This window comes from Gymnodraco acuticeps, unplaced genomic scaffold, assembly GCF_902827175.1.
Source record: "Gymnodraco acuticeps unplaced genomic scaffold, fGymAcu1.1, whole genome shotgun sequence".
In the NCBI taxonomy this organism is placed as follows: Eukaryota; Metazoa; Chordata; class Actinopteri; order Perciformes; family Bathydraconidae; genus Gymnodraco; species Gymnodraco acuticeps.
In genome coordinates, this window is record NW_022992130.1 from 135,022 (window position 1) to 159,705 (window position 24,684).

The following is a 24,684-nucleotide window of genomic DNA, read 5'->3' on the forward strand; positions in this document are numbered from 1 at the left end:
CCTGTGGTTAGGTGTGGTGGATCTGTCATCCCAGCGGCTCAATAACGCTGACCTCAGACCAGCTCTTCCAGGAAAAGCTGTCATACGATCTCCAGGATCAGTTACCCACTTTTTAGGTAGCCAGTCGTTCACAAAGAGGCATCTTTAACTACTTTAGTAAGACCACACAGTGTGTACTGTATGTGAATGTGTGTGAGCAGCCACCCAGATTGGCTTTGTTGTCTTTCTAAATGGCTGTCTCCTTCCCTTTAACTCCTGTCCAGTGTAAAACATTAGTCTAACTCAGCGAAATGATTTCCAGGCTATTCTCAGAGATGGAGGTCATTATTTCTGGCTAATGTAGGGATAGGTAATGGCAGTGATAATAGACCTGTTGAGCGGTATGTTTTCTCTCACCCTCCCTCCTTTCCCCTCTGTTCTTCCCACACTTTTCTTCTATTGTCCAGCAGGTAGACAGAATGATGGATGGCCGGGGCTTGGCTGTGTCCCTGTGCAAAGTGGCGCTATCGAACACCCTGCTGTCAGTTGATAGCGCCTGTAAGCGCCTGTCATGATCGATGCCGCTCAGCCCTGCTCCATCACTCAGCTTGACTGCCAATGAAAGGCTTGGACACACTCAGAAACACAAGTAGACATAATGGCTGGGGGAAATTATGGATGAAGTGAGAGCGGGGAGAAAGGATAGATTTTCTCCCTTCTTTCTTCACCATGTTAACTCTTTCATTTGCTTCACGGGTGGCAGCAAAGCACCCTGCCAAATGTATGCGTTCATAATAGGTTTTTTAAGCCTACAAACACACATAGACATCATGAATCACTTACCGTGAAAGGAGAGATGTGGGCAACAGTTAAACTAGCTTTGTCTTGATTCTCTATGTGTGTGTGCGTCTGTCTGTCAGCCCTCATGTGGGCTTGATAAGTTCCACTGACATTGTGTTTTCTCTTGGTGGTTGTAGAGTGTTCCAGTCTGGGAGCAATGTGTGTTTCTTATTGGTTGGGGGGCTGTAGATGATTAGAGCGGAGTCCATCCATGAAATCCCCTTTAGGTTCCATCGAAAAGAGGCAGTTGTGTGTGTATGTGCATTATGTGTGTGTTTTTGTTACGAGAGCGATAGAAAAGAGAGAGAGGGAGAGTGTTTTGCTAGCTGCATTTTTCAACATCAGAATAAATCACAAACCGTCTCCAGATGCGTCCACATGGCCTCCTTTTCCCTCTTTCAGCATGTTTAGAAGCGTACAACATTAGAGGGTTGCATATATAAATGAGGGCTTTGCTATGACAGTCTGTGGGGTCTGTTGGAAATGAGATAATGCTGCTTGATGACTTATTTCCTGAAGTCCATATGAATAAATAGAGAAAGCGACACTGCAGAGGAAAGAGTGACATGCAGCTACGCAGTTATTTCCCCCGGTTGTTTGTACTAGTTTTGGTGGACTTGTGTTGACATTAGCTCACAAGAAAAGAAAATCTACAAAGAAAGAGATGCTTTTGAATTATTCTGCTTTTGGTAATAGAGCAGTGTTTGTTTTCCATTAGGATTCTTGTAGAGTCTATATTTAGGCCTAGAAGGGAGACGGAGAAGCGTTCTCTCCTGGGTTTTGCGTGAGAATGTTCCTAAAGCAAGCCTGTTTATTTCTCTCTTAATAAGAGCAGCACTTTTTTCTTCCCCGCTTATTAAGTCCTCCTCCCACTGTGCTCCATCCCGCTCTCATCTCTGACACAAAGGGACTACAGAAACACCTTGCACACTCTGAGTGATTGCATGTCCTATATCTGTGCGTCTGTGCATGATAATTTGTGTGAACGGGAATGAAGGATTTTATTTTAAGGCTGTGTTTTTGACCTCTAGATGATAATGGTAATCATGATGATTATGATAGTGGTGGTGGTGTCTGGCTCCCTTGACCAGATTGCACTGCTGTGTGGAGGCACATATCATTGAGGATAGAAAGCAGAGTTATAAAGTGAAGAGAGAAGCAGATTGGAGGCATGTTTATCATGTATCTTTGCAAGAAAGAAAGCATAATGGGAAGGTGTGGAGAGAGAAGGATAAGAAGGAGGGGGGCATGAGGGTGAGAAAGAAGAAGCAGATACTCTCGACTGCACACAGAAACAATCAGTCACTTTCTCCGGGCCACACAAATACACACATATACATGCCTTTGTTTTGGCAAGCACCCAAAGGCCTTGCAGCCTCGATCCATACTCCTTCTTACCTCATTCTCCTTATGTTATCCCCCACTCTTAAGGCCTTCCCTCTTCCTGACACTGCGGGTTTGTTTCTCTGTACCTCGACCAAAGACATTACTACACATAAATGCATCGTGTTAACAAAGTCAGGCTTTTAGTGGACCTTCATGCACTCTGGACTCAGAAACGGCCTTCATCAAGGGATGATTTGTTCTGTCATTGCTTTCTCATGGTTAGATGCAGACTCCCCTCGGTTGGCTGCATCAGCTGGAGCTTCTCCACTGACAAGGCTAACAGCTTCATTTCTACAACAGATCATTAACTCCCTACTTCCCCTACCTGCTCCTACTGAATGATTTCACACATAGACTGTATATATGTCATAACAATAATATATAGTAGGACAATTGAATACCCTCAAAAGTTTTACTTGTTTATATTTCTTGCAAGTTTTTAACACGTTTTATTTTTCCTCAGTCAATTTGGATTGTAAAAGTGGTGCTACTTACTCTGCCATATGGATACTACTATTAAGAGTTTAGAAATCATTGTTCTGACTTAGATAAAGACAGAATGCGGATGTACAGTAGACATACACAAACAATTTGTACTTCTTTGGTTTGTTTATTTTAATGGCTGGCTCCTTTACTCGCAGTGCCATGAGTCATTTGTTGTTACACGTCCGGGGTCAGCCACTTCTTTCTGAAAGCCCACTGTTTATGTGTGTTGTTGTTTATGTGTGTGTCTACTAGTATTTGTTTTACCGCGCAGGGAGGAAGAAAGTAGTTAGCAGTTAGTGGCAGCACTCTGCCATTCTTTTAACAGCCCTCACACACCTCATTAACGCTCTTAATGAGTAGGTAATCAGACACATTCCCCCGATGTCTTTCTGTCTTTTTCTCCCCCTTTTAATGGGAGAATGAAATTAGGAGCACTTGGCAAGAATAAACATTTTCTTATCATGCAATCTAGTCAAGAAATCAAGAAAACAAACACACTGTTTTATGTAAACACACTCTAAAATAAATGCCCTCACTCTGGCACATATACAAGCACCACAGAGGCACCTTGTTTCAGGACTAGCAGTCATTTATCAGTATGAAATCTAATCAGGCTAAAATAAAGGTAAGATCAAGCGTCCATGGTTCTACTCAAAGACAGAAGTACAACGTTTTCTTAACTTGACTGTAGAATGACTTTTAAGTTGTATAAAATCACAATTTTATCAGAGATAGGATGGAATAAAGTTGAGAAGCTATGAAGGCATTACAAATTCTGTCCATATCTGCACTATCTATAAAGTGTTAAGCAAATGTTGATAGATTTGATACAACCTTTCAGGTCATGTTCTTTGTATTTAAAATGCTAAATCTCAAATCACCAGCATTTGTAATACTCTGTTTTAGCAATCCCTACTATTATAGAGTATTGTAAAGAATAAATATGATTTTGGCTACCTTAAAAGCAGAAAATAAAAAACCGAACCTACCAGAATCACCAGGAGAGAGAGAACAAATATGGAAAGAAGAACAAAATGGTAACAGAAAAACCATAAGGGTGAAGGGGGTCATAGAAGTAGAGACCTCCACATAAAGCTGTATCTGGCAGTGTTTCTTTCCTCACTGAAATCCTTTAAAACTAAGATGTCAGAACATCAGACCATCCCATCTGATTTACGATCCACTGTCAACCACTGTTGTCAACCAACTGTAGAGGCTGAGGTTGTGAAATATTTAGGACATGAAAGAGGCAATTGTTTGTGTTCACATGTAGGAATGTGTGTGCATATGTATTCTTGTGCGTGTTTTCATTTATTCATTAGAAGCTGTATATTACTCGCCCACAGAGAACCACACTGTGGAGCCTGAGGCCTTGAGGGATTTACCCAGAAAAGGCTGTCTGTTCTTGAGGTGGCTGAGCCCTTACAACATCGCAGGGAACTGTTTTTGTGGTCGGAAATTAAATATTTAAGAAATGAAAGTGGGAATATTATAGGCATAAAAACCACATACTGCAAATCTCTTTATGCTGCCTTTTTGATCAGTGGGATTATAATATTATATTCAGCCACAGTAGGTAGTTATGTCAGGCAGAGGCAAGTTGAAGTTGTGTACAGTATTAGTGTACTGAGATAGAGATCAGAGGTTAATGATGGGAATCAGACAGGAACGAGACAATACGGCTAATCTCCGGACCAGGCGCCTTGAGCTATGTCTGATAACATTGCTAATTATTCCAGATATAGACTCAGCGGGGATTCTTGTAAATAGGCATATCAGTAGCTGAGTTTATTAATAGGGCACTTTACACTGACTCAACGATACCATTGTTTGTACAAGGGAAACCTTAAAAATCCCGACCTCTGCGTGTTACGGGTTGTAGTTCATACAGCGAGGACACACCTGAAAACATGTGTGTTAGCTCATCATTAGGACTACAATGGAAATGAACTGTGAGCAACGTCACCTAAAGAGAGCCAGGCTACATTAATGAACTAACTGCCCGCTTTGAGGTATGTAGTGCATTAAGGTAAATCTATACCAGGTCTAGGCCGTTTGAACACTAACTTTGCCACACTCACTCTCGCTCACTCAGGCATGGGTTCACACACCTGTAATGAAAAAGGACTGGCATGCTGTGTGCAGGAAATAAGGAAACAAAGAAGTTGCCGGTCTGACATCATTACAGCACTCTGGGAGATGCCTGGGGGGCTGAGGCTGAAGGCTGCAGCCATGCCTCAGGGTTAGGGTCTTCGTTGTAATGAGTGGATATGAAGGTTTCTAGAGTCCTTTAACCCTGACCAAATCTGTGCTAGTGGGCCCAGAGGTTAGGACCAGATCTGATACTTAACCTTGTCTGTTCTCTGCTCCTTCAATGCTTTACAATATGAAAATCCTCAGGTAGGGTAAGCCTGAATATGTGCCAGATATTTAAAGGCCGAATGATTTGAGAGAGAAAACAAGAACAAATGTTTTTTTCCTAATTTTCCTGTCAATTCTCGCCATGACAGTTTGGTTAATTACATTTTGTCTCCTTCTCAAGTGATGCACTGTGGTGGTATTTGCTGAAGAGGTTGTTTCATTATATTTATCGTCGTGCCTTGGTGATGGAGACCATGGTGGCCAATATCATTGTGGTGACTGCTCACATAATCATGCCTGTTTCTGTGCTTCTCTGGAAATCTGCTTCCAAACTGATCAGAAATGTAAAATACCTCAGAGCCAACACAGTCGAGGCTGAGCTTAGAAAATACCAGTGAGGGACAACCACAGAATATGTCAAATACAGCACGGTCTCCCACAGAAATGTCCTGTTTTAAGAATGTGTAAATGCAGAATTGAAGCGTTGCTAAATGTAATGTTGCTCTGGCTCCTGTAGGAGTTGAACACGTCGATAAATCCCTAAAGGACACAGAAGACTTCAGACTCCAAACCATGACCACTAAGATTACTCTGTTATATGTGACAGAGGACAAAATGAACCAGGCAGAGAGAGAAAAGTAATATAAGTAAATGAGAGAAAGGCAGACTTTTTGCCAGGATATATAGCATCGTTTATGGTTGTCATGGGGCTTTTTTTAGGCACACATTGTCCCAGAACAGACCTAAAGTTATCAAGCGTCCTCCCATGACCTCAGCATCTAATCCAATCAAACAGCACCATAAGTGGGAGCATATATCTCAAGCCAATCGTGTTAGAGCGTACAAATAGGATTATGGGGTTTTTAGCTTTTAGCTTTAATTGTACTACTTACACACATGGCATTGTGTTCACATTGTCAGAGCCTTCCTGCCTGGTCTTGCATTCCAGCTTTTTATTTCTGTCGCCATCTCTCTGTCTCTTCCTCTCCTTGCATCTACTGTAGCCTCTGGCGCTCCAACCACGCTGTCCTTGCAGAGCGATTGGGGAGCGAACACACAAACTCAAACACACACACAAATATATACCGCACTCCTCCCAGATGTCCATGGGGGGAAGTCATTAACAGTGTGTCTGCAGTAAAGCACAATTGCTCTGTGTGTGAAGTATGTTTGTTGCAGGAAGGTGAGGAGAAGGTGAGAGGACTAATTAGTCATCAGATAGAGTTCATGGTCAGGTAGACCAAAAACATTCCTCTCGCATGGAGTCGCCTTGATAAGCGGCACCAATATAGCCCTGGTGCCAGACTGACTCAGCTTTCAACTCTGCACTCGGGCTGTTTTGCCAAGAGAACAACAAAGGAGCTGGAGGGAGCACAACTGTTCCCATGCTTTCTTGTAAGGAGACATGAAGGTGGTTTCATGTTAGGGACATAACCCAAAATGTGGCAGACTGACTCAGAATAGATAGATTATTGTTGTGTTATTGCTTAATTTACTTACTGTGTTGCCTGAATATCTTTGTTAAAGCAGATGTTATGCAGATTTGCTGAGGAAATAAGACCATAAAACCTCAGATGATAAAATTAGGGTGACAAACAACCGGATAAAGCTGTTGTCAAATTGTTTAAATGTGATTCCAGTTAAGATTAATGGACAGCTTCTTCATTGGTTTATCAAAGGTAAAAAGGTGCGTATTTTATGGCCGTACCGACATCGAGTTATTTCATTTTAAATACACAGCCCTCTCCTAATGGAGACTGTAAAGACAGGGCAAGACCCCACAAGTTACAGCCGTCTGCCAACATACAGCTTGATCTCTATATCACTTTCACTGTGCACGTGCATTCATGCCATATGAAATATTGAACTGTGCACAGAACTTTACCATCGTTAAACTTTAAGAGATGCTTTGGATTTCATATATTAAAAACAACCACAAAGCAAACACAAATTCCATTCATTAATTTGGCCTGCAGAGCCCTTTTTTTAATTTCTGCCGCACTATAAAGACACAACCACCCATTCATTAGATCGATTGCACAACACAACGCCTGTGGTGATTCCCCTCTTTGTATACTGCTTTAACAAAGAGTGCAATATTACATCTGGGAGAAATGATGCAAAGGTTGACCCGATGGGGACATAATGTGAGACTGGTTTGTGGCAGGAGTCTTGGGAACTCATTTCAACATCACCCCATGGGGTTTTTGCATAAATGAGTGATGTGGTGTACATTAACATTAAATAAGTAGAACTCATCAGTCCCATGCAAAACAGTTATTTTTAAAGATTGTGGTGTTTTTCCTCCGCCTCTCTATGGGAGGCCATATTGTACTCTGTTTACGTCTGTCCTTGCTGTGGGGGCCGCGTGCGTGTGTGTGTTTCAAGACAGGAGCCTCTGTGGCAGCGCCCTACAGTTTCCCTGTGTAGTGTGTGTGTGTGTGTCTGTGCGAAATGTGTAGAGAAGGGAAGAGCCTTTTTTGAATGAGGTTATAGCTCACCATTTAAACGACAGACAAAAGACTCCGCTAATTAAAACTATGGCTACTTGTGTTTCACTCACTCTCCTTCCCTCCTCTCCTCTCAGACCCTCCCCTTTCTCACTCTTACTTTCCACACACATGCACTTTTCAAATGCCTAATTTGTACCCACCGTTGAGTGCTGGGCGGACACACACAGCCTAATAGTAAAAGACAATGTTCTTTGTGTTGCGTCGTCTTAATGAATCCAGCCCACAGGATCAGCGAGGAGCCCTCATTGGTCGCCGCCCTGCTGCCTGTTTGTTAGTTGGGCACCTCATACCAGAGCATAGTCAAACCACAGAGAAGAAATTATAGCATGAATGAACACTGACTAATACAGCTTCTATAAAATAACCACTCCATTGTGAGTAGAGATCTCAATGCAGTACCACACCTCAGGGTTTTGGCACACATTGGAGAGGGGGGAAAAACTGCACTTAGCTTTCTGTATTGCACTGATGACTGTGGTATAAGGGTGAGTGGCACTGAATAGAGTGTGAGTTCTGCTGGTTGAAAACCATGCTTTAAATACTGGGATTCAAACATTTACAGCGTAAATTGTGTTAATGTTGCTTTCATAACACGCAAACTCTACCGAATCAATCAAACCAAGGCAACCTCAGGGTAACGTATGTGTAACTAATGGCTTCTTACTGTCTCCACAGAGATCTGAGCGAGAACTTCATCCAGTCCATCCCCAGAAAAGCCTTCAGAGGAGCTACAGACATCAAAAACCTGTGAGTACCTCACCCCTTTCCGCAGAGATGGATGTACTAATGTAATACATTATGAAAATAGTTGCCAATGAACTTGCTGTGAGCCTCTGATGTAGTGTGGATAACTCGATGAAATCAATGATGAGTGAAGCAAATCAAACTGAACCGCACTCAGCATAATTCCAGCATGTTAACAAATGTCTTTATGTGGCTGAGTTAATAGCCCTTGCTAAGAGTACAAATTGTGTGTATTGGTGTGTTTGTGCATGTTTAGTAGATTGACTCTGATTAAAAAAGACACAAGCAGCTCCCCAAAGATGGCTTGTAGCAACAGTGATTTACACCATCAGCAGATTACATGCACATCCGCTCACAGAAGCACAGATTTATGGGATGTATTGATGCAGATAAACACAAGTCACGTCCCCCTTTGCTTCTCTTCTTGGGGGTAACATGATCTGAGATGACTAAGCCAGTATGGATTTACAATAGCTCATCAGTGTACTGCTTACTGTATCAATGAATACAACTACTCCACAGGGAGAGAAATATTGTGTAAGTGTCTTGTGTAACAAAGCCTCTCTTTTTTCCCTGTGTGCTCCGCAGTCAGCTGGATAAAAACCACATCGCCTGCATCGAGGACGGAGCCTTCAGAGCTCTGAGGGGCTTGGAAGTGCTGTAAGTATCTGAAGTGACGCTATTCATTCAGCTTCACCTTGCATCAGTCCATTAAAGCACTTAGTTAAATCAAGGCTTTGTTGATAATCATATCTAATATATACACACATAGCGCGGACCCTTAATTAGTATGGCCTTGGTTCTTATGCCAAAATACCCCCAGTGGGCCTCATGAGGGGGCCTGCATGATGGAGACCAAGCTCCATTAACTCATTGTTCCACATAGTTGACAGCAGCGTTCCCCTCCATCACATTAACACCCCCCACTCCTCCACCTCCATCTACACACCCTATCCAGCCTTGGGCGGGCCATCTGACAAGGGAGTACCAACCATCTTGATCAAAAATCCCATTCAAGTGAGCATTTCACCCAAGGCGCAGCAGTGGCCATGTTAAGTGTTTTTTTTAAACATTTAATTAATCATCCCTTGTCAAAAAAATCATAATCACAGGCCTCTGTCAAAGCTCTCCACCTGAAACAATGGAGGCCGTGGGACAAAGGCACTTTGACAGCCTTGTTATTTTTATTGTGAAAGACTGTGTTGTGCATGTGTGTTTGTGTTTTTTTTTTTAGGGGATGGGGAAACAAAAAAAAGCCATTAAAGTCTGCTTTCATGGCATGGATGGATTGCAGATGTAGTGATAGGTTTGTCATTATGCTGTAAGAGGGGGTGGGGGTTATTTGGTGGGGTCTGTGTCTATAGGTTTTATGGGGGAGGAGGACAGGTTGTGTTAAAGGGGGGAGCAGCTTGAAATATGGTCGAGGGTTATTAGGCTGATTGAAATTACCTGATTCTCTCGCTGCAGCTGATGCCCAGGGTTCGATGGGGGTGGGGTGTGTGTGTGTGTGTGTGTGTGTGTGTGTGTGTGTGTGTGTGTGTGTGTGTGTGTGTGTGTGTGTGTGTGTGTGTGTGTGTGTGTGTGTGTGTGTGTGTGTGTGTGTGTGTGTGTGTGTGTGTGTGTGTGTGTGTGTGTGTGTGTGTGTGTGTGTGTGTGTGTGTGTGTGTGTGTGGTGTTGTGTGTGTGTGTGTGTGTGTGTGTGTGTGTGTGTGTGTGTGTGTGTGTGTGTGTGTGTTGTATCTATCAACTACAAGTTGGGGCGCTTTAATGTGCATGCATGTGTGTATATTTGCATGCACGACTGTACGTGTGCGTGGGAGGTGCGAGGGCTTCCCATCTGTGTGGAATGAGGTGTTATATTCCCTATGGGATGCCACAAAGAGAGACAGCAAGAAGGGAGAGATGGGGTAGATTAAAAAGGATGGAACGGAAGAGGACGGCCGCAACAAAACTCTTTTTGAAGTATAGATGTAAAAATATCTCCCCCGCACTGACGATATGACTTTGTTTGCTCTTTGCTTCTCACAGAACGCTGAACAACAACAACATCAGCAGCATCCCCGTCTCCAGCTTCAACCACATGCCCAAGCTACGAACCTTGTAAGTCACATTTATCTCACCACAGTGCCCTATACCTCAGTAAAATAAAAGATATATTCCTCATGCATGCAGGCACACTAAAGAAAGTGCTGAAGCCCCATGTGATCTCAATGGGAGTAGATAGGGTCTGTCATTCCAGGCAGTGTTAGGGAGCAGCCATAACCACAGAGCACCACAGAAGAGTCTCTATCAATGCCAGCAGCCATTATCCCGTCCAACTAAACACACTCAGAACAACAACTGGACCGATAAACAAAAATAGCCCCAGAAGCCTATTGTACATTGTATGTGATTACTAAATCTGAAATTATGCACAAATTAAAACAATTATGCCTACTGAAAACTCTTAGAGCCGTGACTCCACGGCTCTTGCGGTGGCTTTTTGGACTTCCTCACTCCCAGTGGGGTTATATTAAATAGCTTTTCTGTTTATGTGCTCACTATGTGTCTGTGCACACAGTTTTGCAAGTAAGCAAACGTGCTCCAGAGGTCCACCATACCACAGCGAGAGTTATTCTGGACAGACACAGCATTCCAGGAATGCTGTGTTTGGAGAATTTGGTTTGTAGAAGTCCTCTTTAGTGTTTCAAATGTGCCATTTACAATCATCCATGTAGCGTATCATTTAGTGTGTCTCACCACAGGGATTGGATGTGATGAGTTCTCGGAATAAATAGACACTTTCTTGCTATTTGTGTCCTCAGCTAGTGTTTTTTTTAGATATAAGAAAACCTTTTAACGCATTCAATTGTTCCTCTCTTTTAACAGCCGTCTCCACTCCAACAATCTCAACTGTGACTGTCACCTGTCGTGGTTGGCCCAGTGGCTCAGACAGAGGCCTACGATTGGTCTATTCACCCAATGTACTGGCCCTACTGAGCTCAGAGGACTCAATGTGGCAGAGGTACAGAAACACGAATTTGCCTGCTCAGGTAAGACACATGTAGTTACTAACACTTTAGAAGAGAAATACCAAAATAACTTTGCATTTTATATTGTGTATTGTTTGGTTAGTCATATACAAGGTTAGTGACATGGAAAGCTACTTGTGCAGCCCCTCGAAAAGGGATGAAAGGGCATTATCATTGTGGGAATTTTTATAAAATGTTTCATGGCATAAACTCCCTGTGCTATCTAGTAGATATCCCCCCTCCACTCCCACTGTGTTAGTGTGTTCACCTGGCAGCCACCTGACAGCTCCTGTGCCCCCGGGCAACCTCACGGCTCTCCTCTGGCCCTTTCATGTGTCTCCAGCCTTCAGACGCTGGCAGGACAGTGCCATGACATATATATAAAACACACATTTTGAGCAAAGGCCTCACAGCTGATAGTAGTGGCCCTCTTTCAGTAGACATTATTCATGTCCTCTAACCTCCCCGCGCAAGGATTATTTATTTTTTAACTTGCTGTTTTTCTCTCTCTGCGTGTGAGAGAAAGAGAACATTTGTGATGGGGTTATCATATCAGGACAATGGGAAAACAGCATGAGAACCTCTACTCCCCACAAGGCCATCTCACTCTCAACACCAGCTGCGGCGGCTGTTTGTGTCTACGTTTGCGTGTTTGTCTTTCTGTCTCTCTTTCTCTCTCCATGGCTTGTGATTTTGACATAGCCATACTGCGTGACAGCACAGATCATTAACTATTCATCGCCCAGGGAAAGAGACTCAAAGCGTGGGAGTGTAACAATTCCAGATAGGAAAGGGGAGCAGTGGGTGTTAGGGACCTTTGTTTCTGGATGGACACGGGTACAACAAGTTGAGTTTTTGCATGATGGGTAGATGCAGATCATGCGGCATGCAGATAGAAGCTTCCATTATGTAATAACTTTTATGGATTTTTGTGTTTTATTGAGGAAAGCTGTCGGAGATTCATTCTTTGTATGTCTCCAAAGAGAATGATCATTGCACTTTTAAGGCAGGGCAAACAATAGGATGAACATCCATCGCTGTGCTGGTCCGCCTTTCTGTGCAAGAAATACACGGTCATGCATTCACACAAACACGTGCACAAACACATACTCCCAGTTTCTTCTTGAGTGGATGAGTGACCAGAAGTTGAACTCCCAGAGAAGGACTCATTAGGGACTGGCTTGTTGGCACACACACACACACACACACACACACACACACACACACACACACACACACACACACACACACACACACACACACACACACACACACACACACAGTATTCTTGTGTACGTAGTTTGTGCTGTGACCAGGCCAGGCCACCTGCAGGGGAATTTGGGGCGGGGTGGCGTTCTGTTAGAAGACAGGAAGAGGGAGAGAGAGGCATGTTGTTGTGAGGCAATAGAAGGAAAATGGGGTACAATGTGTTAGTCCTTGTTCAAAATCTGATTATTTTCTGCAGCTTGTCGGCATCATGACTCACTGACTATCACTCCCTGAAAAATTTCACAATATTTTACATTTTTGTCAGTAATGAGCAGAGTAACACATTTACTGCTTCATGGAATAATATATTTTTTCAAGCAGTCGTTTCGCATCACGATAAAATACCTCAAATTGACAGGCTCATTAAAAACTGGGGAAAGCAGACCCCCCAAAAATGTGTCAAAATTGGCTTTTAACATTTGCAAACACTTTTACCCCCATGTTTCTATTTTTTGCTTGGAGACGATCTGGTGCATGACCAGCAGCTCATTTGTGTTTCTGTTTTTGATCTTTTCTCACCACAATGTGATCCTGTTTAGTTTAAAAAGGTGATCAGCAGGAGGTTGTTACCACAGCCAATCCATTTGTATCCCAATTACTCTTAATCCTCTTACTCTACTTCAGATTACAGCGACTTTAGTTTGTCTAAGTGGCTTCTACTGTGATTTTATTGAGCAAAACATTTGCCTGTAAAACCTCTTGATCATTTACATGAGAGGTGAGTAAAAGTTGGACGCCAATTGAGGTTATAGGACATACAAAATGATGACAATTGCATTGAATTAATGCTCCCAGGGAATAATAAATGAAGTAAAAATATTGTGTTTTAAATTAGCAATGAGTATTGACTTGCTTGAGGGGCTGGAATAAAACACAACTCCTGTGGTGGGAAACAGGGAAGAAATGACTGCATGCTGCGACGAGAGAACCCAAATGTTGTTCTGAAAGGGAATTCAAGGCAAGAGACAAATGGGAAGAAGCCAGTGATAACATTTTGAAATGATGAGAGAAATGAGGTGGAGTAAGGTTAGATTGGGAGCAAATGGACAGCAGGTCATAAATTGTGGTGACGGTCATTGGCAGATATATGGTTCTGCCACGCTAAGAAGCGTGAGAGGGAGCAGAAGAGCAGCTGGAGGAAGGGATAGTGATGGAAAGGTGCGAGCAAGTGAAATAAGGGAAATGGGACAGGAGTAGAGTGGTAGAGACAGCGGGCGGGAAAGAGATAATGGGGAAACCAGCTCCAGGAGTAACAGGGGACGAGCGTACATCAAACAGCTTCACCTCACGTATACCTGTCAGAGAGCTGTCATTGTTAAGGCCGCTCCAGCTGTGCTCTGCACTTTCCCTGATCCCAGGCCTGTCAAATATGCCATGTTAGATCAGAAGGGAGTTCTTCTCTGCCCTACACCTGATCCCAGATCTGTCAAAGCTCTGCCATCCCAGATCACAGGGCCTCAGATCATGTGGGTTGAGCGACTCTTTGAGTGTTGATCCATGTTCTTGATGCTATTTGTTGTGTTTACCTGATTGCCAAATCTGTCAAAGAATCTTGTCTCTTAAGGTAATTTAATATGATTTTCCAGATACAGGAAGTCTGACCTTAAACATAGCTTAATGGTTTATGGTACAAGAGGGAGAACCCATAATTTTATGGAACAGGATGATGTTTGGCAGCCATCTTTCTTTCAGTTTTAGGAAGAGGAGTTTTGAGCGCGTTGCTTTTTCTGTCACTGACTTTCACCATCACTCACCCTGGCTTCCTCTCCTTGAATCTCTATCCCCACTCCACTCTTTCTCGTCAATATTTTCCACACAAGCTGAGCGATGGATTGGAAGGTAATTAAATATTCATGGTTTGAAACTCGGATTAGTAATGCTGTGTAAATGAGGCCATTTAAAGTCTGTTTTATTCATTTTATCTGGGTTAGGCTTTCACACACACATCTTGTACACACACACACACACACACACACACACACACACACACACACACACACACACACACACACACACACAGACCCAACATCCCATACTGCCAGTGCAAGCGCTCACTCTTCACCATATCGTTGACAGTGCTGCAGCTATTTGAACAGGTATCTAGAGACAGCGTGATGGGTTCTGTGCTCTGTATGCAAATGTGAAAGTTGAAGTGTTTTAGAACAAATGGAAGTGAAGAGGTGGGGGGTTGTAAAGCTGAATGTGCAGAATGGCATCAATTCCACCCAGAGAACGCAGACTCAGGAGAAAAATGTACGGAGCGATCAATGGATGTTATTGGGAGGCCTTCAATCGCTGCTCCGGCTCTATTATTCATGTCTTTCTTCTTCTCAATATACCGTGGCACTCCTTTGATAAATAACCCAGTTTCTTGCCCATTGATTCTCAAGGATGTTGGGCTTTACAACAAAGTCAAGAGTAGGATTTTTCATTTCTATTTCTCAATGTCAAAACATCCCTGGGAATGTGTGTTCATTTGCAATTCAGCACAAAGGGTTGATGACATGAACAGCAAAGCAGTGTGAGCTCCACATGAGTGCAGGAGCTGCTCCATGTCGGCGCACAAATTCTCCGGCAAAACAATCTCGCCCTCTAATCCTGCTCAGAGTCATGCTGCTCTCATTCAAACAAACCAAATCCATCTGTAATCACACACCTGTAGTTGCATGTTCCTCTCTTATTGTTTCTCACCGAGTTTCTCTCTTTAAATGTTCCTTTCAGGTCACCAGGAGTCTTCCGGCCCTCAGCCCTGCAGCATCGGTGGAGGCTCTTGCCCCGCCATGTGTACCTGCAGCAACAACATCGTGGACTGCAGAGGGAAAGGTCTCACCGCCATCCCAGCCAACCTGCCCGACACCATGGCTGAGATGTAAGCACGATACCGGTTTTCTTTAGCAGTTGTTAGACCTGAAAACAGATGCACAGTTCTATTTGTCCCAATGATAGATACACTAAATGTATCAATTATTTGATTGAAACGTTCTCCTGCTCCTCATTTACAGTATGTGGCATGGAGAAAAATGTGTGAAACATTGCTGAAATAATTTGCGACTTTTTAGAAAAAAATCTTTAACTGTGAAGCAGCTGTGGGTACATGATAAAGAGTTGACATTGTTACCAACTCTTAAGTTATAGTTGTTTAGGTCTTTTAACCTTTTTTTGTTACTAGATCAGTCAGAAACTTTGCAACGTGCAATTACAGCTCCGTCAAAGTGAAGTTAAATGGAAGGAAGATTTTGCATCATGTAATACCATCAAAACTATTCACCCTTCCCAATAGGATATACAATAAAATTGCAGACAAATCTATACTTTTTTTTACCAATCAACATTTACATATTCAATCATGTAAAGCTCAGTTTTGATAATTTGTGGGGGGCAGATAACCCTCAGAACTAGACAGCACTTTGGATCTTTCATATTAAGGAACTTTAGATTCTTAAGCCCAGTGGAACCTGAGCAGCAGAGCTAAATGAATGAGATGCAGGGACATCCACAGCTGCGTTGTTCTGTGAAGCATGGTTCTGCCGGGCAATCCTTTTGCAAGTTTGTGCATTAAAGATGTCAATGTGTTTCCAAATATATATCTCTCCGTCTGTGTAAGCTCATGCCTGGGTTTAACATGGCTGAGAAGATTTAAACATGCATGTTTTATGTACATATGTTGTTCCAGCTTGCTTTTCTCACTATGCATCATCTGGCAGCGAGGCATCCATCAATTAGCTGTACAGTGTAAGCGACGCACGCAGACTAAAGCAGACTTAAGACTGCTGCTACATGCTCTTATCGGCTCAGATGGCTGTGAACCACATGTGTGCGCTTTCCCTCCGTCAGTTTATCAGTCCTTCAACATCTGTCTGAGCATTAACTGTTTACGCCCCACATGCTATCAGCGTACCATCATTTCCCGGGAATGCACGGCTAGACTTTTCAAGGTAGTGCTTTTACTGCCTTTATCAGGGGGTTTAATGCGCCCGGCAGAAGTCGGCATGAAATAGTACAGCAGTTATAACTTATAAGCTTTATGCACATTGAGGAAAGGGAGGATATAGGGAAGGGCGGCAGTCGGATTGCATGATCTTCCAAGGAGCATGTGTGTAGTTCAGAGGACACAGCACGTTTCTAGGTCTCCTCCTCCCCATGGGGTCTGTTTATAAATACCCAGTTATAAGGGAGTCACAGATCCCATGTTCCCCAACAACCCTGACCCATTTCTAGAGCAGTGGTGTGCTGGATTTCCAAATGTGGATGTATGGTGGACACTTCTGTGTATTCTTGTCTGATTAAATGACCACCCAAAAACACTGAGGTATTTCAGACCATTTTAAGTCTTCGCACATGCTGCGTATTGACTTTTGAGATGTAAATAATTCAACTTCACCATTGCCTCTCAGTTTGTGCCATGTTTTAAGGTTTGTAGACTTCCTTGGCGTGCCCTCCAGTTGTAAAGTGGAGTATCTCGTGGAGACTGATGTGATCTATGAGCCCAATAACCAGGGAGCAGCAGTAATGGGAGAACAGGGAGATGGCTGAAAGATAGCTCCAGCATGCACAGGTTTTATAGACAGTAGATTCTCTCGGCACAGCAGATGAGTAAAGACAGTTTAAATGTCTCCCTGCCCTTCAGATCTAATTGGTGCCTAACCACGTCCTGCTAATAAACTCTACTATGTTCTGATTCATTCTTTACAAGTCCAGGGAAACACAGGCTTTTAACATGCACATTCCTTCTGTCCTGCCCATCAGCGCATTACCGTACAGGTTGTATTCCCACATCACTTTTTCCTTCACTATTTCTCCTCCTCTCTTGATTTATTTTCCTCCTCCACATTTCTCTCCGTCTTTCACTGCTTGCCAAAGCACCACAGGCAGGTTTGAGGAGGCAGATCAGCAGTGAAGGAATAAAAAGGCATGAGGGGGGGACTCCGCTCAGTAATTTGGTGCAGCAGGTTTGATCTGTGCTTGAAGTTCATTATAAAATCAGTTTCAATTACAGCAAGGCGGGCTGCTGGGTATCAAGGCCAGCCTAATGCCTTGTTAATGAGGCACTAGGAAACTCACATACACACACAAACACACACATGCTGCTCTCATTACGTACAAATCGGAGAACGGCAACCTCCATGCCCTGCTCTCCCCTAATGAATGCCAGTGTTGTGTTTATGGCTGTGGGGATGTGAGCTGGTTTCTGTACTCCTCTCTTGTGAGACCAGGCCCAGTTAGCCTAAACACTACCACAACAGATTATTATGCACCATAGTCTGCAATGACTGAACTCTGCCATAAAAATGCACCCCCCCTCTCCCCGCTCCTTTCATCCACTGCTGCGGTCCTGCCATCCATTTCTGACTCACGCACGCATTGGGTGAATACCCAAAGGCGTAATGTGTTTCCCCTTAATGAAAACCATGCTCAGACCCTAATGAAAAGGATGAGGAGCATTGATTGGGCTGACACAAACACCAGCTCAGAGACACACACAGACACACACAAACAAATGTCCTGCCTGACAAATGGGATAGAAATTATTGATTGTCCGTCCGAAGGCGACTCTGAGAGATTGTTTCTTATTTCTCTGGTTATTGGACAAAGCAGCTCCTTTGTTGATTGGAGGGATTAAGTCGCTTGCACATATCGATCTGCTAGCAGCCACAACGCTTTGGCTAAAAAGTTGTCAGACAGCATTGTGTGCCCTTGTCTGGCTCGGAGCGTTTTGTTATATGCTGACACACACACACAGCTTGTAGATGCTGAAACACATGCAGACATTATAAAGAGTGCCAGACTGGTTTGAACCGGGCAGACAGACTGGTTGATGAGAGAAGGCGCTAAAGCCACTTGGCCCAGCACTCTGCCGCATGGTGAGGGCAGAGGAACCACAGCGCTGTCACTTAGCTGTAAATCCACAGACACACTGGAACAGACAGACAGAGAGAGCATGCACACCGCAGGAATCTGTGGTCTGGAATCACTGCTATCCTAAGAATGTCAATTACGCTCCTATATCGCTCCATAAATGTAGGCTACTTCTTTGAAGGGTAGTGTCCTGATTGAAAAATGTGGAAACTCAAAACTGTTAAGTGGCTGTGGCGAATGTGTAACAAAACATTTACCCCCATAAACAGACATAAACAGCAGCCAAGAGGCATGTAAAAAGTCTTTCTCTAGTAGAATAATTTAATTATGTGGAAATGGTCATGCACCAATAAATTACACACTTAAGAGAGTGATGGTTAAAACTATCAACAACATTCAGTTTCCAATACGTTTTTAAAATATTTCTCATTTTCCCTGTGGTAACAAATAGCGTTTTAATGATCTTTTAGATTCTGTTTTCCTCTGGTCTACCAAATCTTGCACAGGCCCATGCCTCCTGTTCTGCCGCCAGTTCCTCTGCATGGTCCGGACAACCAGACAGGCCCACAGCTGGCTCCCTCCAGGCCCTGCAAAGCCTTGTTAAGGATAGTTTTAAAAGCTGTGAAGTGACCTGCAGATAAACAGCCCTCTGCCAGATACACCAGGGAATTGCTCTGGGACTGAGCTGGGTCCTAAGTAGCAGCCGGCCTGAAACACACAGACATGCATGCCCACACTAATGGGGTTGAGTGATGTCTGGTTCCCCGGGACCATCTGACACTGATTAGAGTTTGTGACTGTTCTGTTTTAAACGACCAATTGTATGTATGTCTCTGTGTTCATTTCGTTCCTTGACAGTTTTTTTATGGTGGGATTTTGTCCGACATTTTTCTTGTCAACGTTTTGCCTCAGCAGCCCTCTGGCTCACAGGAAAGTGTCAACTAGAAAAGTCATATTTCACCGCACTGCAAAGGTTTCAGCGGACACTTTGCAGACACCCAGAGGATAAAAACAAATTTCACAAGAACAAGTGAGGTCATTATTGATTTCATGATATCATATGAGAACATAAGTGCTGGAAACTGTAAATGTTATACTAAAAAGAAATATGACTTTAAGTTGAAGGCCTTAACACCCTCACACAAATCGAGACAGAGCCTTTTCCCCTCCAGTCCTTTTCCACAGCACTTTAGTATTCAGACTGTTTATTGGTTCTGAGGATGTTATGACTCCAACATGCCTGGACCTATTACAGCTGGGAAATAGATCTCCGCTAATATAATCAGGCCAATCACCAAAGGTCAGAGGTAATGGGAGGATTACTCAACTTTGTTACCATGGAGAAGTCTATTGTTGGTTAACTGATGGTATCTTTTTCTTTTCTCCTCTTCTCCTCTTCTCCTCTTCTCCTCTTCTCCTCTTCTCCTCTTCTCCTCTTCTCCTCTTTTCTCCAGACGGCTGGAGCAGAATGGGATTAAGTCTGTTCCTCCCGGAGCCTTCTCTCCCTACAAGAAGCTGCGTAGGATGTAAGTACAGCAGTACACTCACCTCAGGGCTAAATAATACAGACGAGAACAAGAAGTTGAGGGCTGGAAAAATAAGCGACAATTGGCAGTCTTCTCATTCCACTCCTGAGGAGCATGAAGTATTTATTTTGTCTGTGCCGAGAGAACATATTCCTGTTCTCAGACTTGGGGTGGCATGGAAAGCAGGCACTCAGATGCTACATGAGCATAATAACAGTTCTCATCTTTCATGCTGTGCACTGGTATTCCCCTGGCTAGTGTTGTGTCCAGTCTGTGTGTGTGTTGTGCCTGCGTGGGCATACTGTAAACTGCGGCTGGGAGGATGATGAGGGGACGGAGAGTGTGCTGGAATGAGGCCTCGCTCTCTCTGGGAGCGAACAGCATCAGGCTGGGAGATGAGTGGTTTTTCACCAGCTGTCCGGTCAACCAGCCAGCACACACCAGTCGGCCAAACCCACAGCTCCAACACCACCAGGCCTGACCGACATAGCAGCAGGGAGAAACTGAGGGTCACGGAGTTTCTCTGCACTTCTTTAAGGATCCCTCTCTGCTTTATAATCCAACTGCAGGGACAGTTTGATGTTCAAATGAGGTATATGCTGACATGCTGAACTCCTGAGGAAACTGCTTTCTCATTGCAAATCATGTTTCTATGTTATTGTAAAGGAAACACTTAAACTAAATAAACATTAGGTTACTTTGAAAAATGGTTACTGGTTACAAAAAGGTAATTACTATTTACTGAATAATATGATACACATTTTTTGTATTTTCATAGAATATAAAAACCAGGTCCAATGGCAGTTTAACAGATCGAACAAATGCATATAAACAAACTGTTAATGTTGTGGCAAAGATATGATGCATGAAAATGCTAATCTTATCTTAACTCCATATTTTTTAATTAAGTATATCAGGTTTTACGGCAACTTTGCTGTTCTTCTTTAGGCGTTTGGTGAATTATCTTTATTTTTTGTCAGTTTATGCTCAACAAAACGTCAGGTTTTTCGCCTTTAGCAAAGTAAAAATTAAAGCAGACATGAACTGCTACTGTTGCTGCTGCTGAATCTGCATTTAGCAACAACAATGCATGGCCACATGTCTGTGTTGACCCTCCGTCCCTCTGTTGGTTCAGCTGGCAGTGTGCCCTCACTGCCGGCCTCTCCTGTGTCCAACACCCCCATAACACACTGTGTGTAGACAGCATCCACATCATGACACATACAGTATGTTCACGCTATGGGTTCAGACTCTGCTGATGTTCATATGTATGTCTTACAGTATAAATAGATGTTAGTTATCCCCACGTATTATCTATCTGGAAAATATTTGTATTGTAAGTCATGATTATGTAAGTTAAAGTTATATTTAGGGCCTTGTGTATTTGTTTGTTTATTTGTGGAGTTATGTGAGCATCCCTCTCCGCACCATGTGTGTCCTCCTCTCCCTGTAAATACCAACCACACACATTTTCTTTCACCTTGTCCCAGTTTAGATGCCCTACACATGAACCGCTCCTTAAGACAGGGATGCAGTAACAGCCCTCACACCGACACACACACAAACACACCAGCGTCTGAGTTTACAGACACACACCGGTGCAGATTTGGCTCCTTCGCCACATTTTTTGTTTCCAGGAAACCTCAGTCCTTTGCAAAAAGACAAATGGGTACTTATTTGACTGTTACCCCCAAATGAGAAAATATCCCTTTCCTTCACCACATGATGATTTTCCTTCAAAGGTATCCAGTCGACTGGAGTTCAGTCCACATAGTCCATTAACTCTCCCTCTCCATCTGTCTTTCTCTCTTTCTGTCCCACTGTTCCTCATTTACTATTGGATTTATTCTCTCTCTCTCTCTCACACACACAACACACACACACATACACACACACACACACACACACACACACACACATACACACACACACACACACACACACACACACACACACACACACACACACACATATAGGCACACAGGCTTAGTGGTTATCCTGTGGGGAGAGGCCTGTCGATCCTATTAACTATGTTCAGAGGCAGTCTACTGTATTTCTCTTTGGATTCTAGCCCTGCACCCCATTTTTACTCACACACACTCACCTTGATACAACACAGGGCCAGTTGATAGGCCACAAATAATACAAGCAAATGTTTTGATTGGCTCCAAAACTCTAGCTCGCTCAATTTCATGAAATCCCTTGAATCTCCCACCAGCAAATATGGGAGAGAGCTGGAACTCATCTCAATCCAGCTCACACTACATTGACTTCCTCGTTGCTTGCCAGTGACACCAATGGATGTATTATAAGAACACCCAGGTGACACTGGGGTAAAACCTTCCACAGAAAAATGACTTTTCCCAAGACCTCAGTTTCCTTGACTAAATGTCTGACCTTCTTCTTCAACGCAGAGACCTGAGCAACAACCATATCTCAGAGATAGCTCCTGATGCCTTCCAGGGCCTGCGCTCCCTCAACTCCCTGTAAGTGGCCCTGAGCCGAGATTCTGCATGTATCTCTGCATAAATATTCACCCTGTTGTCATTTCCCGTGTCTTATGCAAGTGTGTGTTGTGATTTCCCAGTGTGCTGTATGGAAATAAGATCACCGACCTGCCCAAGGGGGTGTTTGACGGCCTCTACGCCCTGCAACTGCTGTAAGCAGAACACACACACACACTCTGCTGATATACTGCAGACATAAACTGAATACCACGCATCCTTTACTCCCACTCAGTAAAATAAGTCATAACCTTCAAATAAACTTTGTACCTGTGCACAGTTTTCTAGATGGAATGCATAATGAATGAATATATAAAGAAACTCTGACAGGCTGCTTCCCTCCTTCCTTCTTCCGCACTCTCTCTTTGTTTCCTTTTCTTCCCCCTTACTCTCAGGTTGCTGAATGCCAATAAGATTCACTGCGTTCGTGCCAACGCCTTCCAGGACCTGCAGAATCTCTCGCTGCTATCACTCTACGACAATAAGATCCAAACTGTTGCCAAGGGCACCTTCACTTCACTACGAGCTATACAGACCCTGTGAGTGGAACACACGCACATAAACATGCTGCTGCTGCGCACGCTCTGACACATACTGAGCTGTCACCATCAAACATGAGCCAACACAGGAGTTGTTTACTTGCAGGTCTGTGTAATAACACAGAATGATGAGGTAGAGAGGAGAGTAAATCTATCATCGTCACAAACACACGGACACACACAGCTTCTGCGGCCAGATCCAGATCAAAAATAGCGCACACCACACCCTCTTTCCACCGCCGTTACCCAGACAGCACCAATTCGGTTGAAATGAATGTTCTCCTTTTTTTTCTTTTCCGATAAACAAGGCAAACCACATGCTGTTATCAATACAGACCCCACACCATGGCGCCTACCATGTCTCAAACACACCACATGAGATTGTCATCCATATATGCTAATGTCTTCTAGACACCTGTTGAAGATGATGATGGATAGTGCTACCACTATGTTCAACACACACACACACATACACACACACACACACACACACACACACACACACACACACACACACACAGCGCTGGGTTTAAGGGTCCCAGTCTAAAAACAAGCTTCTTGTTTGGCCATTGCATGTATTTATACCCCTTCAAATCGGGGTATTAATACAAGTCTTCCCACGATCTCTTCACTCCTTAATTAACTTCATCATTTGGATTAAAGTACACACTGAGCTGAAGTAAAGTTAAAGCGATGTTTATTACATTATCAGTTATGGTCTTGGATTCTTTATTTTCTGGTACTTTTTATTGAATTAGTGTTACGCTGAGAGGTGTTTCTTGAGTCAACTCCATTTATGGATCATAAAATTGGACAAATCTGTCAACACAATATAAATATTTAGCAAAACAAACTACTGCCTCAAAAATCTTTTCAATATATTAAATGTATGCAAAAATAATTTACTAAATAATCAACCTAAAGTTATTATGTTTTACATTATTGTAAATATGATGAATTATGTGGGATCAAACTCTTAACTTTGACTTTAACTCTTAACTCTTATGTATTTTAATGTGTTACTCTCTCTCCTTACTTCCCCTCCCCTTTCTCCAACTCTCCCTCGCTGTTCTCCAGTCACCTGGCGCAGAATCCATTTATTTGTGACTGTAATCTGAAGTGGCTGGCAGACTACCTGCGCTCCAACCCCATCGAGACCAGCGGCGCCCGCTGTGCCAGCCCTCGCCGACTCGCTAACAAGCGCATCGGACAGATCAAGAGCAAGAAGTTCCGCTGCTCCGGTAGGCCGGTGGCTCCGTGTCACTCTGAACAAATGTCTCCCTCACATTTCTCTCTCGGGCTTTCTATCTCTCGGACAGACTGTTTTTATTCCACTTGTTTCTCACCTTCTTACTCTGACCTTCTCTCTTCCTCTCCACTGGGAGTGGCTTTTATCTCTGCTTTGTTCCCTCTACCTTACAACATATTTAATGAGTGATCATTCCTGGCTAAATGTTTTATTGCCCACCATTCCTCTGCCCTCTGCCAATCTCAGCCTCCATCTCCCCCCTGCTCCCCACTCTCTGCCTGCCAGGCTCAGGTTTCCTTTACCCCCCTCACTCCTCTGCACTGCACTATCCATGCCTCACCATCCACCCTCCCTCCTCCTCTGCCCACTATTGTGTTTAAGCACTGTGTTACGCTGTCTGGCACTCTGCGCTGCTGAGGTT

General features: G+C 43.5%; 1 protein-coding gene across 3 annotated transcripts in view; it reads left to right on the top strand.

The window, feature by feature from the left end:
• Positions 1 to 24,684, top strand: part of slit1a (slit homolog 1a (Drosophila)) — an 86,954-nt gene that overhangs the window by 37,818 nt on the left and 24,452 nt on the right. For all 3 annotated transcript variants that reach the window (XM_034203847.1, XM_034203848.1, XM_034203849.1), the window contains exons 5-14: positions 8,241 to 8,312; positions 8,898 to 8,969; positions 10,338 to 10,409; positions 11,178 to 11,341; positions 15,311 to 15,458; positions 19,900 to 19,971; positions 22,386 to 22,457; positions 22,559 to 22,630; positions 22,871 to 23,014; positions 24,092 to 24,255. In XM_034203847.1, the coding sequence (XP_034059738.1) occupies positions 8,241 to 8,312; positions 8,898 to 8,969; positions 10,338 to 10,409; positions 11,178 to 11,341; positions 15,311 to 15,458; positions 19,900 to 19,971; positions 22,386 to 22,457; positions 22,559 to 22,630; positions 22,871 to 23,014; positions 24,092 to 24,255 (1,052 nt within the window). The remainder of the gene's footprint in view (positions 1 to 8,240; positions 8,313 to 8,897; positions 8,970 to 10,337; positions 10,410 to 11,177; positions 11,342 to 15,310; positions 15,459 to 19,899; positions 19,972 to 22,385; positions 22,458 to 22,558; positions 22,631 to 22,870; positions 23,015 to 24,091; positions 24,256 to 24,684) is intronic.